Genomic DNA, 15,973 nt, shown 5'->3' on the forward strand with positions numbered 1-15,973 from the left:
TTTGACGTCCAGATTGTTTTTCAACAAAGGCCTTGAAGGCCAAAAATGTGTTAAATACTTCACTCTTGAGTTTTAAGAAGTATACCCAAGTGCGTCTGGAGAAATCATCAATGAAAGTTAAGAAATACTTGCAACCAGAGAATGAAACAACTGGAAGTGGACCACATAAATCACTATGCACAAGCTGTAAAGGGGTTGAGGCGTGCCAAGAGGCACGTTTTTCAAAACTGTCCCGATGATGTTTTCCGAGTACACATCCGGAACAAACACCATCTCTGCAAGATACCATAGCAAGACTTGTCACCATGTTTTCTTTACATAGATGCTGAAGGGAGCGATAGTTTAAGTGACCAAATCGCTCATGCCACCTGTATTGATCGTATATTTGAAGGTGGGCCTCCCGAATCTAAAGGTATGTCTTGTCATTTGGTAATTGAGTATTGGGTTTACTTATAATGGATACTTCTAGGTATGGATTGATGGGGGGATATGGCAGAAAGACGGGGCCTAGTTTGTGTTTTTGTTTGTTACCCTTGGATCTTAGCCCTGCGGGATCTCCTATACTGACCATTTGGTTCTAGGGTGGTACTACTTGGAAAACTCCGACTTTGGATGCGTGGTCCGGCTCCTTTACCAGCACATATTACTCCCTTTCCACTCACTATACCACATTCGTCTATTCTACCATCCTAGGTCCACATAGGGCTAGCCTCCCTATCCCCTTGCCCCAACCTTGGGTCAAGCCTAGAATGATGCCCCGAAGGTTGAACCGGATAAAAGAAAGAGAAAAAGCATAATTGCCTACATTTAACAAGAAATTGTACCACAAAATGCAAAAGATGGTTGAGACAAAATAATTAGCACGTGTGCAAAATCCATTGCATGAGCTCTACCCCAATCCATGGCCATCACCTTGGTTCCATGCGCACTAGATGAGCCTCCTCTATCATTCAGGAACCCATGATTGTCCCAATCCCTGGAGAGCAATGAACCACCCTACCTAAAGGTGGGTAATCATTGTTATATCACATACATCATCCTCTCGTCCTTTGAGCCCCAAGCAGTTAATTAAAGAAAATTCATAAAAGGAAAAAGGTATATAAAGAAGGGTGGAAAAATCAAGGTCAGGAAACCTCATGTACCACGATTGCTCCCTCCTATACATTACATACCCAAGTGTGGGCTTCCCCTTATCTAGCTACCCCTATGCCCCAATATGTAGCCCAAGACTGCCCCTCTCATTCTGTATTCCATCTAGCTTATTTGTCACTTTCCATCCCCATTATAGGGATGTACCTTGGACATATTATCCCCTTTAAGGGTTGAAACCACCTAATACGGTACTTGGCTAACCCCCTTTGGAGCCTGGAGACACTAGCACATGACAAAGCCCACTACGGAAGGACATGCCATTATGAAGTGCCCTTGTTGTTATCCATGATTTGTACAATCTTTTACCTGATTATTTTAATGACTGGTTGTAATCGAAGCCTAGGGGACGCATTGGATCTTACGCAGGATTACACTTTCCATTTGGGTTTGGTCTCCCTATATGGGATCCTATCCCCATAGGTCTACATTGGCACATGTATGGTGTGCATAGAATGACATTGGCCTCCACAACAACAAACAACACTCCACGGATCTTCATGGATGCTCAGAGATTACTAGTGATCCACTTTTGGGATGATGATGATATGCTTGGTACATTATGCCCAACAAGCCCCCATAAGAGCCCCACACTCTGGACAGGTGTCCCAGGACTTGTACAATATCATGGAAGCATTCATTCCACCACTTGGACCCTTGCAAAGGATCTCCGATTCATATGGAGACCCATGGGGTCATCTATGTGCCCTCATACCCATTGGGAGCACCATAGGTCTACTACTTGGAGAACAAGGAGTCACCCCCTTGCCCATCATATTCCGAGGAATTTATTCCTCAATATGGCACTTCAGGATATTATTGAACCTTTGGAGGGCCCTACGATATGCACATATTGTTATCTGGCCCCCTATGAGGCATACTTTTACACGTATGAACTAGTTTGGTGGGCTTGTCACCAATAGGGGTTTTATTTGCACATTATTTTATCATTAGGGGCTTATGTAGGCCCATAGGCTAATTCGAACTCCTTAGCAGGCTATATATTGATGTTAGATACACTCATTTGTATCATCACTTGATTTGGGATCTCTCTAATCATAGAGAACTTCGCATTTTTCCTTAGAGGATATTTTTTAGAGATGGATGAATTTTGACGTGTGGATTTGGACTATTTATCTTGTCTTAGAGCTTTGTTTTGAGAACGAAATGTTGGTTGGATATACTCTATAACATTGTAAGTGCATTTTGACGTTATTATTCTTGTTGTTGCATACTCGTAAAATTAGGGCCAGTTGTTGAATATCGAAATGTGGAATTAATCATGTTTTAGCTAATTTAATGTATGGGCAAATGTTATATGAATCAAATGTCCTAGAGATTATTTCTCTCAATAAGCTTTCATTGTTTGCTTTGAAGTATAAATTCTTGAAGGTCACTATTCTTTTCTTTCTCTCAACATCGAATGAGGTTTGACTTTTTGGGCCTCCTTGATCAAGAAACCAAGTTCTTACTCATCACCATCCTCGACTCCATATCCCCAAGTGAATTAGGCACTAGTCCCTTAAAGGGGTGATCATTTTAACCTTCCTTTTACCATTTTCCCCTTTTTTCCCAGGTCTAGCCCCATTAGGTCACCTAGGGCATCAATTTCCTAGGAAATTGACCCAAGGAAAAACTTCGATCTCCTATACACTATTGCACTGGTGGGTCCCCTCCCTCTCCTCCAAATTTGAGGCAATTCTAACGGTGGAATCTCCAGGAATTCCAAGCCCTAGCTCTAAGAAGTAATTTTGCCTAGGCATCCCCAAGGCTAGACCTCAATAGAATTAATTCAACCTTTTGAAGTAAATATTCATGTTTGGTCCTTTCCCCTCACCTTGTCCAGGATAGGAACATCATTGGTTGCAGCATTCCATCACCACACCTGAGCTAGGTCCACTTGGCCCCGTGTGGTCCCACTTCTCAATAAAGATTATTTGTCAAGGACCATTTGGGAATCCAAATTTCCCAAGGATTATGGGGATTGAGAACCTCATTTATAGGCATATCCTTTCTCCCTCAACCCTCCAATCCTCACCCCTTACCCCTGGTGGACCAAGTCCCTTGCTTAAAGAGCAAGGGGTCCATAGGAAAGGGTTTTTAGGGTCACTTATCACCTATCCATTGACATATATTTTACAAGTGATCCCTACAATATCAGGACTCCTCCCATCAGTGAAAGTTCGTAAAGAGCAAGGAGACTTAGCTATGGTGACAGTGTGCTAAGCCTCCACCGTTGCCCTTAACCTAGTAGTTGCCCTCTTAGGAACCCCTTTAGGTCCCCTGCTAGTTTGAGTGGTAACTAGCTACACACAAGTGAAGAAGGCACATAGGTTTTTAGTGATTGCTAAGAGTAAAGGTAAGTTCTCCCTCCTTGTAATTTTTTGAAAGAGCATTTCCTAAAGAAAATAAAAAACACACGCTTTTGCGGGTTACGAAACCGGATTTGTTCAAAATGGCCAATGTGTCGCAAATCTGTCGATTCCGACACGATTCATGCCAAATCGTATCCAGAAATCAGGACACGTCGTGTCTGATTGGAACACGATCGAAACTGGATTATGTCCTAATAAGACACGACGTGTCTCGATTTCCAGACACGAATCCGGAAAAAAAAAGTCACTTGTGCGGCCTTAAAAAGGCGATTTTGTTGCAATTTTATTTCACTTTCACATTGTTGACGAGGTGCAAAAAATGCTTGAGTCTATTAAAGCATCATGGCCAACATCTGGGGTTAGCATTGTTTCTTATGGATGGACAAATCCAGGAGGACACCCACTCATCAACTTCATGGTGTCTTCCTTGAATGATCCAGTTTTCTTGAAAGCAGTGGATACACTTGGAGAATACAAGGATGCACAATATATGGGTGAGTTGTTTATTAAAGTTATTGAAGATGTAGGTGTTGATTCTTGTGTGAAAATCATTACAGATAATGCACCTGTTTGCAAGGTTGTTGGCATGATTGTGGAAGCTAAATATCCACAAGTGTTTTGAACACCTTGCATTGTCCATTCATTGAACTTAGCATTGAATCCATTGCTTCTAATGTGCTTTGGATTGGTAACATTATTGAAGATGCACAGCATATCCGTAACTTTGTACAAAATCATACAAATGCCCTCACTATCTACAAGGAGTCTATCATTGTTGAAGATTGTGGATACACAGTTTGCCTCTTCATTCATCATGTTGAAGAGATTGAGGGAGGTCAAGACCGCTCTTGGGGCCATGGTTATTTCAGAGTTTTGGTCTTTTTAGAGAAAGACAGATCAAGTAGGCCTCTAAAAGAGTGAAGGACACGGTGCTAGATGATGCTTGGTGGGAGAGGGTAAATCTACTTATTCGGATCATGGACCCTATCATTTCTTTGCTTCGATTTGCAGATACAGACCAACCCATCCTAGGAGAGGTTTATGAGGGATGGGATTACATGATTGAGTCTGTGAAGAGCATTATTTTACAGAGTGAGTGCCCCGAGTATGAGACATCACCAGAGGCCTTCTTCACCACTATACAAGATAATTTTTGTCAGCAGATGGGACAAGAATTGCACACCTTTACATTGTTTGCCTCGCTCATTGAACCCAAAATACTACAACCATGAGTGGTTGAATGGTAGACCTTCCCGCAAATTCCCACCTCACATGGATGGGGAAATCTCACAGGGGAGGAAAGATGCATTCAGGCGGGTTTTTTAGGATAGAGCATTGCTTGATGAGGTGGAGGATTCCTTTGCAAAGTTTTTCACTGGCACTAGTCGATTTGCAGGATATGATATGATTAGAGACAGGGGGGCTAAGAAGCCCTATTCTTGGTGGGCAAATCATGGGGCAACAAGCCCTTCTCTACAGCAGTTAGCCATGAGGCTCCTCTCTCAGGTGACTCCATCCTCTTGTTGCGAGAGGAATTGGAGCACATATGGGAATTTGTATAATGTTAAGAAGAGCAGGCTTGAGCAGTCTAGGGCAAAGACAATGGTGTATGTGCACACCAACCTTCGTCTTATTTACAAGCAGAGGGAAGAGTGGTTGAAGGGAAAGACAGAGATGTGGGATGTCTTTCCTGATGATATGGGTCTAGACAACAATGTTAAGTTGGCATTGACCAACATGGATCTCAATGATCCAATGCTAGAACATGTCAGATTTGATGATGGTGATACTATAGACGGGTCATCCTCCAGACCAGCGAATGCAGAGATGAGTTTGGATACAGGGGAGAAGGATGCAGTGGAGGAGAGGAGTGTTGACCATGATGATGAGGACAGTGATGCTAATTTTGATGGACTATGAGGATTGATGTCTCATGAGTCATGAGCTACCTACTGCCTTGAGGCTTGTATTTGTTTTGTATTTTCTATTTCTATTTGCCATTGGCATTGCACTACCTATGTACCACATTTTGATTTTGATGACTTAAAGAGAAAACTACAGTGGTCAGTATCTTTATCTTACTATCTTGTCTTTCTCCTATTGGATTATTGATGAATTGAATATGTATTATGAATTCAAAATTTATGATTTATCATTTATGTGACATGTCACAAATTACAATTGTATTTGAATTTTGTATATACTATCACTATGCATAATGTTACTAACTTACTTTGTAAACAGTAAAACTTACATTTAGATGAAGATCTATGTTTGAAATCAATGAATTTGTATCATGAATGAGAATTTGTGTAAGAAATATCTAATTTTTAATATATATATATATATATATATATATCCTAACGTATATGGCACTCGAATCCCTGTATCCGTCGAATCACGAATCCACGTGTCAGGTGACTTAGTTTGCAGGTTTTCCCCAATTGGGGTTTCTTGGGTAAATTAATATATATATATATATATATATATCCTAACGTGTATGGCACTCGAATCCCCGTATCCGTCGAATCATGAATCCACGTGTCAGGTGACTTAGTTTGCAGGTTTTCCCCAATTGGGGTTTCTTGGGTAAATTTTTCGTGTTTATGTTTTTAATGTGCTTGCGTCTTCAGAGTTTATTTCCAGTGCTATTTTTTGGTTAGAATGCTAAGTATATTTTGTGAATGCATATGAAAGTTCAGTTTCAGTTTCTTTCACTTCAAAAAATTCATTGAATTAGCTACTGGGTATTAAAAGAATGAGGTATGCCAACAATTCCCACCTAAGGGCACTCTATTAATTAAAGATGCATCTTTGGAACCAACTGATTATTCTAATTTTATTTTAGTCTTAGAAGATTTTAGGAAGAGACTATGATGTCCAATATATACCCTTCCACTTTCTGCATTGTTATTTGTAAATATTGTCCTATAAATATAAGACATAGTTTCCAAAAGAAGAAATTATCATCCTTACACCATGATTGTTCAAGGATTCATAATAAACTTCATCTTAGTCTCCAATCCAACACATTTGGAACTAAAAGAGCATTCGTTCTCCACCTCTCATTAAATAGCAACACAATTTGTTGCAGCAAACGTCTTTCCAATCTTTCTATTCATTACTTCCCTATTTTTTTCAATTGACATTCTATCATATATTAACTTCAATAATACTCAAAACATGACAACACAACTTACCAATTACACCACAAGCTAGTTACATATTCACAAATAATCAATGTTCCACCAAGACTCCGATACGGGGAGGCGCACAAGGGGGACGTGTGGGAGTACCCTCAAATTTTAGGGAAATTTAGGGGGGACGGGGGGACGTCGGGGTATATATATATTTTTTCCTATATATATATATATATATATATCAAATTCATATTCAATAATAAAAGCATAAATACAATGATACATACATAATTGAATTAAATAATGAAATACAATGATCCATAGTCATCATCCTTACTAATACATACATGATTCATCCATAGATCACAAGATTCAATAATGAAATACTCAAATCCATATTCATTATTCATTATTCACCATTCTAGAATCTACATTGATTTAAAAACTAAATTCATCATTCATCATTCTAGATTCTAAATTGATTTAAAATTAGAATTCATCATTCTAGAATCTAATTAGTACTAAGCAAAATAGACTATAATAGATACTGAAATCTGAATACTGGAATAGTAAATTGATATAACTAAATCTCAAAAACAGTGGAGTGATGAGTCTAAAAGTCACTCTAAATTACAAAGAGGGTTTGGTGCTCTTGAATAAATACTAATTCCATACCCTTGTACATGACAAAATGCAATGGAAACATTACAATCCATCGAATCCTGAATTCCTGAAAAATTGTTAAGTCTGCTGGATTTTGAGTGAGATCTAAAATTCTACTTTCTCCATATGAAATCCAATGAGGTCGGAACCACTCTCAAACATCCGGAGTCATTTTATGGTAATGTTAAAAATTTAAGTAAAAGGATGAAAATGAAAGATAAAGGAGAATGCCACTTCTACTTTAAGAATTTAACATTACCATGAATTGCATAGCATTAGTAAGGAAATATGGTCAAATGCTAGGTTTTCCCTGTCATAAATCGGTCTAAAAGCAAATTTAACAGGGGACACATAGCCCATATTGAGGGGAGACGCCTAGGAGTCCCCCTTTTGGGGAGTCGCGTCCCCCACGCAGGGGAAACACCCTCCCCTGTGTCTCCCCGCGTCTCCCCAAAAGGGGGACGTGGGGAAACATTTCCCTAGACGTCCCCTTGTCCCGGGTGCATGGGGTGCGAGGAGTGCATGCACCCGACCCTGGGAGACGTGTCCCCGTGGAACACTGCAAATAATGTCTAACAACCTACTAAAAAGTGCCTCTGTGTTTATTATTAAATATTCACAACATATATATGAATATATCAAATGCAAAGCAAATGACAATGCACATCATTTAACCTAAAAAATAGTGTAACAAATCATGTAAATGTACAAGAATCTTCTATTTCATAAATTTTATATCAAGTACTCCAAAAACATACAAGAGGTAGGAAAGTGGGAAAAGGTTTGAAGATTGAATTCTTAATAATGTTGAAATTCATTCTATAAAATGCATCCATCAAATCTCAAAAATGGATAAGAAATTTGCATTGTTATAAGGATTACATATAACTAGTTGAATCCTATAATTCAAGTATAATAATCCTAAGTTAACCAATGATACATTGCTCTAAAGGAACTATCAAACATTTCATCAAAAAAATACCTCTCTCTATTTGGCTCTACAATTGTAATTGTAGGCAACTACTCATTTTCATATTAAAGTTGTCTCGAAAGCTTATTGAAAATTTATTAAACTTTTGAATATAAAAATAGGGCAGTCAAGACAAACCTGCAACCACATTAACAATTCCATGTCATATGCTATGGTGCTCTAAGAATATATCAGAGGTAGAAAAGTGTGAAAAAGGTTTGAAGATTAAATTCTTAATAATGTTGAAATTCATTCTATAAAATGCATCCATCAAATCTTAAATATGTATAAGAAATATGCATTGTTATAAGAAATACCAATAAGTAGTAGCATCTTCTAATTCAATTATAATCAGCCTAAGTTAACCAATGATACTTTTCTTTAAAGGAACTATCAAAACATTTTTCATCAGAAAACACTTCTCTCTATTGATTATACAATGGTAATTGTAGCCAACTACTCATTTTTATATTAAAATTGCCTCATTTTTTAAGATTGATTAAACTTTTGAATATAAAAATAGGGAAATTGAGACAAACCTGCAACCACATTAACAATCCCATGCCATATGCTATGGTGCTCGCAAAATTGTCTAATCAAACCTTGCAATATTCCTCTCAAGGATGCTTCTCGTTGTCCTTGTGCATCAGCGAGGTCTTGTAATAGTTGTTTAATCTTTGGTGTCCAAAACCTGCGAAAACCCTAATTAAACCAATGGACAAACAAATTGCGCCGATTAGTTTGTTTCACTTCACATAATAAAAACAATTGCAGTTACGCAACAATCTTTGATAAGAATTTTTATGCTGCAAGTCTTCAAAGACTTTAATGAATTAAGGAAAGATATTATAAGCAATGAATTCAATTTGGGATAGCCAAAAGTTAAACGTGTATATAAATCAGATCCACAAAATGTCTTAAGGAGATAAATCCATTCCATCATTTAGAAGATTTGAATTTCATGAGATTTAGAAATCTAAAATATTCAAGTGAATTCCTGACAAGTCCGTCATCAAAAACCAATCAACTAAAATAGTAAAACAGCATGACAAGAATATATAAGTTTATACCAACAATATATATTTCATCTTGCAAATGATTTTATAGAATGACATTAACTAGGCGACATTATCGTTAGATTGCCAAATGAAGAATCTTACAGAAGATACTTTGACATCTACCATCCATTCTCTATAGATCCATAAGTAAAAACATGAAGATCTTAGTTTGGCATCCGCTGATAATGTTAGTTTAGTGAGATGAGAAGTGTCATTTATGGAAAGTTTTCATTGCCTTGAATGTTATCATACAAAAAGATATGCTACGATATTGTGGGAGTGTATAAAATTCCATCCACTGTGGTGTAACTTTTAAGTTCCAATGCAGAGGAATCAAGGCACAAAATTGAAATCATCCAACAATGCAAGGTAGCACGTCAAGGAGAGGCACAAATGCTCTCCAAAGACACACAAAGGGCGAGATCTTGAAACTAAAAATTGTTGCATATTGTTTATTTGTGAACTGTAAGTCATTGTAGGGTAAATTTTGTGTTCTCTTGGTCAAATACTCAAATTAATTATGATTAACAAGCTAAAAACATGAAAGCATGTGTTCTATCAATGTTGACCCATCTACCCTTTGGAATAGGAATTCGCAATGGATTTCAAATAATAATGGTATTTGAGGGCTGATAGATTATATTGTGGCATTTTTGTCAGCTAACAATGGTTGGTAGAATAAAAATATATCCTAATGCAACAAATCTTAGCTCACACAATATAGGACTAACCAATATTTGTACTAATAGAATGGGACCAGGCCTTCCTGAAAGTATTGTCTGAGTTAAAATCAACCCATTTCAGGCTATGGCAGCTATACTTGTGACATTTCTGAATCAAGATTCTACCACTACACTCAAAAGAAGTTGGAAACATTTAGTTTGCAGAAAAATATCTACTGATACATCTATGGCTTGTACAGGTCCAAATCCAGAACAGTATAGGGTATGCACACCTCCTTAGACATCAGCAGTCAAATAGCCGCATGGAGAAAGTCTCTTGTTCATAAAGAAAGGGGTCTGATAAATCAACCTGGTGTCTGGCTAGGCTGTGACCTTAAAATTAGATTATTAATATTGAACAAGGGTATCTCATACATCAATTTGGTCTTTGGCTAGGCTGTGACCTTAAAATCATATTGTTATTATTATTACAGCAATAAACCGTAGAACTGCATTTTACTTTTGCCTATGAGATGAGTTTTTATCTCACCCAGAATGACCTTACGTATTGAGTCTAGAATTGGTTGGAGTCCCCAATTTTGATCCTTTTAACAAAATTGTTATATTTAATAATTAGTTATTTTATGGTTTGACATTGTGTTGATGAGTACAAAAACTATTCTCTTGCCCTTTTTCCTTCTTTATTATTTCAAAAGCAATGTTGACAGCCAAAAAGCTATCCCTCTTCATTTTAGAACTAAAATAAAGACTAATTTCCACCTCTAATGACTTGGTCATTTTAGCACCTCTCATCACTATCTGAATGCCATAACTCTTTGGAGAATCGCCATTCACAAGCTTATAACAAAGATTGGAATCTTCTCCCTCTTTGGAATATCTTCCCATGATAATCACATGGTCTGCATTCTTTGCAACAATCTTTACAATTTCCTACAATGGGCTACCCATTAAATATCTATATCATGTTCAAAACCATTGCCTCCATTTTCTTATCTATATTAACGATCCATAATATTGAAAAATCAATGAACCATATTACATCCATTTATAACATATATTATACTCCCTAGACAAACAACTTTGCACATATTATACAAACCTAAGACTAAGTAGGGTTATAGCTTGATAGAAAATCTATCTTTAAATCATAGTTGAAGATAAAATTACCACAGGCTTTGTACCATATAGGTTACACCATATGATAAAAAAGGTGATGGATAACCTTACGAGAAATCTCCACGATACATCCCATGCAAAGCAATAAAGTGCGTAGTGGATAGCAATCCTTCTTAAGTTAGGCCTCCTATCTTGTCGATTTTACTCAAACAAGCACAAAAAATGTGATATATACAATATACATAGTCAAGTACTTACAAGTGTGCTTGTCAAATGTCGGAACTCCTATTTGGAAGGTTGACAACTTGACATGGTATGTAGACAATATATCAGAGCCAAAAGTTGTGCAATAAAACCTAGCAGGTCCTTGGAATGTTTACAATTATCAATACATCTAAAAAACCCTAAATACACCATAAGTAGGGCTTTGTAGCCTCTAATTATAAATATCCTTGCTAAACCACTGTTTTAAAAAACGACACGCTTGGAACCGATTCGCCCGAGTTGGTCCGCGCCAAGCCTCAAAACTATGACTCGGCCAAGGATTCGGATCGATCGGCCAAGTTAATACCGAACTAGCCAAGTTGTCTAACAACTCAACTGGCTCGGTATTAACCCGACCAAGTTGTCTAACAACTCGGTCGGCTCGGCCGAGTTAGTGACAGTGGCCCAATGAAACTGGAAACAACATTTTTAAAAAAAAATCTTCTTTTTGTGGACTCCAAACCTGTTTTAATATTGCCTATTTGGTCTTTGGGGTCCATTCCCCTCTCCCAAACCCTATTTAACCCACTCAACCCCTCTCATTCTCTCACAACCATCTCATGCATTTGAGGGAGAATTTCAGTGAGAGTTTGTGAAGAGTTGTTGAGTTTGTTTTTGGAGCAGCAGTGAGGACTCTTGGGCAAGCATTGTAGCTGGAGTGAGGAGCTTCTTGGGCAGCCATTTGGAGCAGCATTAAGGAGTTAGTTTCTTGGAGCAAGCTTGAGGAGGCAATTTGTGCCTAAAGGTATTTTTTTTCACTTGTAAAATCTGTTTTTGCTTATTAAATTTTATGTGCAAATCTAGAAATCTGAAAGAGTGTTTTTTGTGAAAGAAATGAGCATTGAATCAATGTTTTTTTTCATTTTCAGATTGTTTGCTTTCATTTCCAACTCAAAAAATGGCACCTAGAGTGAAAGATGCAGCTTGGGCATATGTTGAAATGGTTGAAAGTCAAATGCATTGCAAATTTTGCCATAGGAAAATTAAGGAAGGTCCTGGGGGCATTAATAGGCTGAAACAACACTTGGCGGGGATTAGAGGCCAAATTACTCCATGTACCTCACTAGAAATTGGGAAGATTAGGAAGGCTTTGTTAGCCAGCTTTGAGAAGTTTAAAGAAAATAAGGCTAGGCAAAAAGAGTTAGAGGTTGAAATTGGGAGGAAGAGGAATATACAAAAAATGATGGCTACCAAACCCCATTTTGCTTCGAAGGGTTCTTCCTCAATCCCGTGTATTGATGCATCCAACCCCTTCCGATATGTTCCTCCCTCTTTTGTGTCTATACAAGAAAAGGGAAAGGGTACAATGAAAAATGGTGATATGAATATCAAAAGTTATTTCACTCCCTCCTCTCCATCAAATGCACATGGTCCTCAAGCTAGTAGAAGTCAAATGCAGCCCACTTTAGATGACCATTGGAAGAAAGAATTGAGGGATATTGTTTGTGATTACATAGCTAGATGGTGGTATGATGCTGATATCCCCTTCAATGCTTCCCGTTCACCATATTATGAGCCTATGTTTGATGCCATACATGCTGCTGGAAAAGGCTTCAAAGGCCCTACTATGCATGAGCTAAGGGGGTATTGTTTGCAGAAATAAATTTTATCCATTAATGACTATTTGAAAGATTTCAAGGACTCATGGGCAAGGAACAGGATGTACCATCATGTCAAATGGATGGACTGATCAAAGAAACCATACCATCATAAACTTTCTTATCTTCTGCCCACAAGGAACCATGTTTCTAAAATCAATTGATGCATCTGATAAGGTAAAAGATGGGCAATTGTTGTTTCAGCTATTGGATGAGGTTGTTCAGGGGGTGGGGGTGGCTAATGTTGTTCAAGTCATCACAGATAATGCCTCTAACTATGTTCTTGTTGGTAAACTGTTAGAGGAAAAACACAAGACCATCTTTTGGACCCCATGTGCTGCACATTGCATAGACCTCATACTTGAGGATATTGGAAAATTATATTGGGTCAAAAACGTTGTAGATCATGCCAAAAGCATAACAAAATTTATCTACAATCATTCATGGATTTTGAACCTCATGAGGAAACACACAGGGGGCAGGGATATTATTAGGCCTACCATCACTAGATTTGCTACTTATTTTTTGACACTGCAATCTATGCTTTCACAACATAGAAACTTGCAAAAGATTTTTTCCAGTGAAGAATGGAATCTAAGCCAATGGTCTCACAAACTGGAAGGCAAGGAATTGAAAAAGAAAGTTAATGAAGAAATATTTTGGAGAAAGGCAGCAAAGATTGTGAAGCTTGCTAAGCCACTGGTTAAGGTGTTGCAGTTGGTGGATGGGGAAAGATTGGCTATGGGCTTCATTTATGAGGCTATGGATCAAGCAAAGGAGCAAATAAAGAGGCATACAAGGATAAAGTGGCTAAGTATGGGCCCATTTGGGCAATCATTGATGAAAGATGGAACAATCAACTCCATTGCCCTATACATGCAACTGGGTATTTTTTGTACCCACGGTATCATTATAAAGCTAAGGCAACAGGAGCTTTGAGGGGGGAGGTTAGAAATGGACTGATTGATTACATTGATCGCATGATCCCATTGGAGTGTGATCAGCTGGAGATACACCAACAGGCCACAACCTTCACCAATGCCTCGGGTACCTTTGGGAAGAACCTAGCAAAGATTGCAAGAGAAGCAGATGAGCCAGGTAAACAATGGTGGGAGGCTTTGGTAGCCATTGTCCTTAAGTTCAAAAGTTTTCAATTCGTATTTTGAGTCAAACTTGCAGTGCTACTGGGTGTGAGCGCAATTGGTCCATCTTTGAGAGAATTCACACAAAGAAGAGAAACCGTTTCGATCAAAAACAGTTAAATGATCTAGTCTATGTCCACTACAACCTCCGGCTCAGACGCAACCAATTGCTAAACAAAAGACCTGATTCAGATCCCATTGTGTTGGAAGACATTGATCCATCATCAAATTGGGTAGTGGAGAGTCATCCAACAGAGTTTGCTTCTGATGAGGATATGGTTTATGAATTACAAACGATAGCATCAGTCGAACATAATGTTCAGTTGAATGCAAATCCTGATCCACTTGTACCAGCCTCAGCCTCACAGCCAGCAAGTCCTCCAGTTGCAAGCGCTTCCTCTGCTCAGCCACGACAGAAGCACATATCTCATCTATCTCAGCTTGCATCTGCTGCACAACCTACTAGTGCTACCACTTCTACAGTTGCAATTGAAGATGATGATGACGAGGAGCCATGGGGCCCCCTGTCTAACTCTAATGATGATCCAGAGATTGATCCACATGATCTTGGCTCCTCTGGTAGTAGCCAATAGTACTGGTCACAGTTTACTTTTGTTGTAGAGGCCATTTCTAGCCTCCTTGGTTATGTGTTTTTGTTTTGATCTCTATACCATGATTCATGATCATGTATGTATTGGACAGTGCACTGGGTGCCATTTTTATATAATGGATATATTCATGAGCCTACTTTGATCATATGTTGTCTTATATCTATATTCTAATGTTGTGTGTTTGGAAACATGAATGAAAATCTTTAAAATTATGTTCTTATATATATATATATATATATATATATATATATATTACAATGACTTGAGGAACATTTATATCACAATTCTCAGTTCAAACCCTATTGAGCGATCAAGGTGACATTATTTTAGGTACACCCTAGATGGAAACCCTAAGATCCTTCATCCTAAATATGAAATAGAACTTTTTGACATTTTCTTACAAAAAGAAAAAAATAACACTACAAGATGTTACCATGCAGCGAAATTTAGTAACACCAAAAGACATCCAAGATATTTCAAAAGTAATATTTCAAGAAGATAAAAAAGTATTACAAAATATGCAAAATGAAATTGACAAAATCACAGATGATAGAAATGAAGAAGTCTTGCAACTTAAGAATCATAGCGAAAAATTACTAATCCAAATTAAAAAGCTTAAGAATGAGGAGAAGTCATTTAAATCCAAGTTAGAGCAACTTACTCAAGAAGTATCAAAGTCTCCAAACATTACAGTCCAGGTTGAAGATAAGGGAACTAATACTGATCCAATCAATATCACAACTCACGTCGAGAAGCCAAAATAACGCTGACTTAGAAAATGAGGAATTCTTACGTCTCAAAAAAAATAAGCAAAATCTGCTCAAACAAATTAAAAGACTTAAGGACGATAAGAAATCATTGATGAACAGGTTCAAAAAAATTGTCGCAAAAGAAGCATCAAAATCACTAGATGTAGTAGTCCAAGTTGGGTAAGAAGAAGCAAACGTCGGCCCCACTAATTTCACAATTCAAGCAAATCCCAATCCTACTGAAGTAAAGACATATTCAGAGTGTTTTTCAAACGACAAACACCCCAAATGAGGATTCAGTAGTCAAGTCAACAACAACAATCTCGGAGGAAAATCAGGAAACTACCATAAAAACGTTTAAGGAAGATCAAACAAGAAAAATCCCTTATCTACATCTGAATCACAAGAGTAGACGCCTTAATCAATCTACAAGTCTATATCACGTAGAACATAAA

The 15,973-nt window shown here is 37.8% G+C and overlaps 1 protein-coding gene across 2 annotated transcripts in view; it reads right to left on the minus strand.

Moving 5' to 3' along the window:
• The window catches only part of MSH6 (MUTS homolog 6), a 197,637-nt gene that overhangs the window by 39,509 nt on the left and 142,155 nt on the right, over positions 1-15,973 (minus strand). For both annotated transcript variants that reach the window (XM_089458271.1, XM_089458272.1), the window contains exon 15: positions 8,837-8,999. In XM_089458271.1, the coding sequence (XP_089314397.1) occupies positions 8,837-8,999 (163 nt within the window). The remainder of the gene's footprint in view (positions 1-8,836; positions 9,000-15,973) is intronic.

This window comes from Pinus tabuliformis, chromosome 7, assembly GCF_031772625.1.
Source record: "Pinus tabuliformis cultivar Carrire ecotype Pingquan chromosome 7, CPIR1, whole genome shotgun sequence".
In the NCBI taxonomy this organism is placed as follows: domain Eukaryota; kingdom Viridiplantae; phylum Streptophyta; class Pinopsida; order Pinales; family Pinaceae; genus Pinus; species Pinus tabuliformis.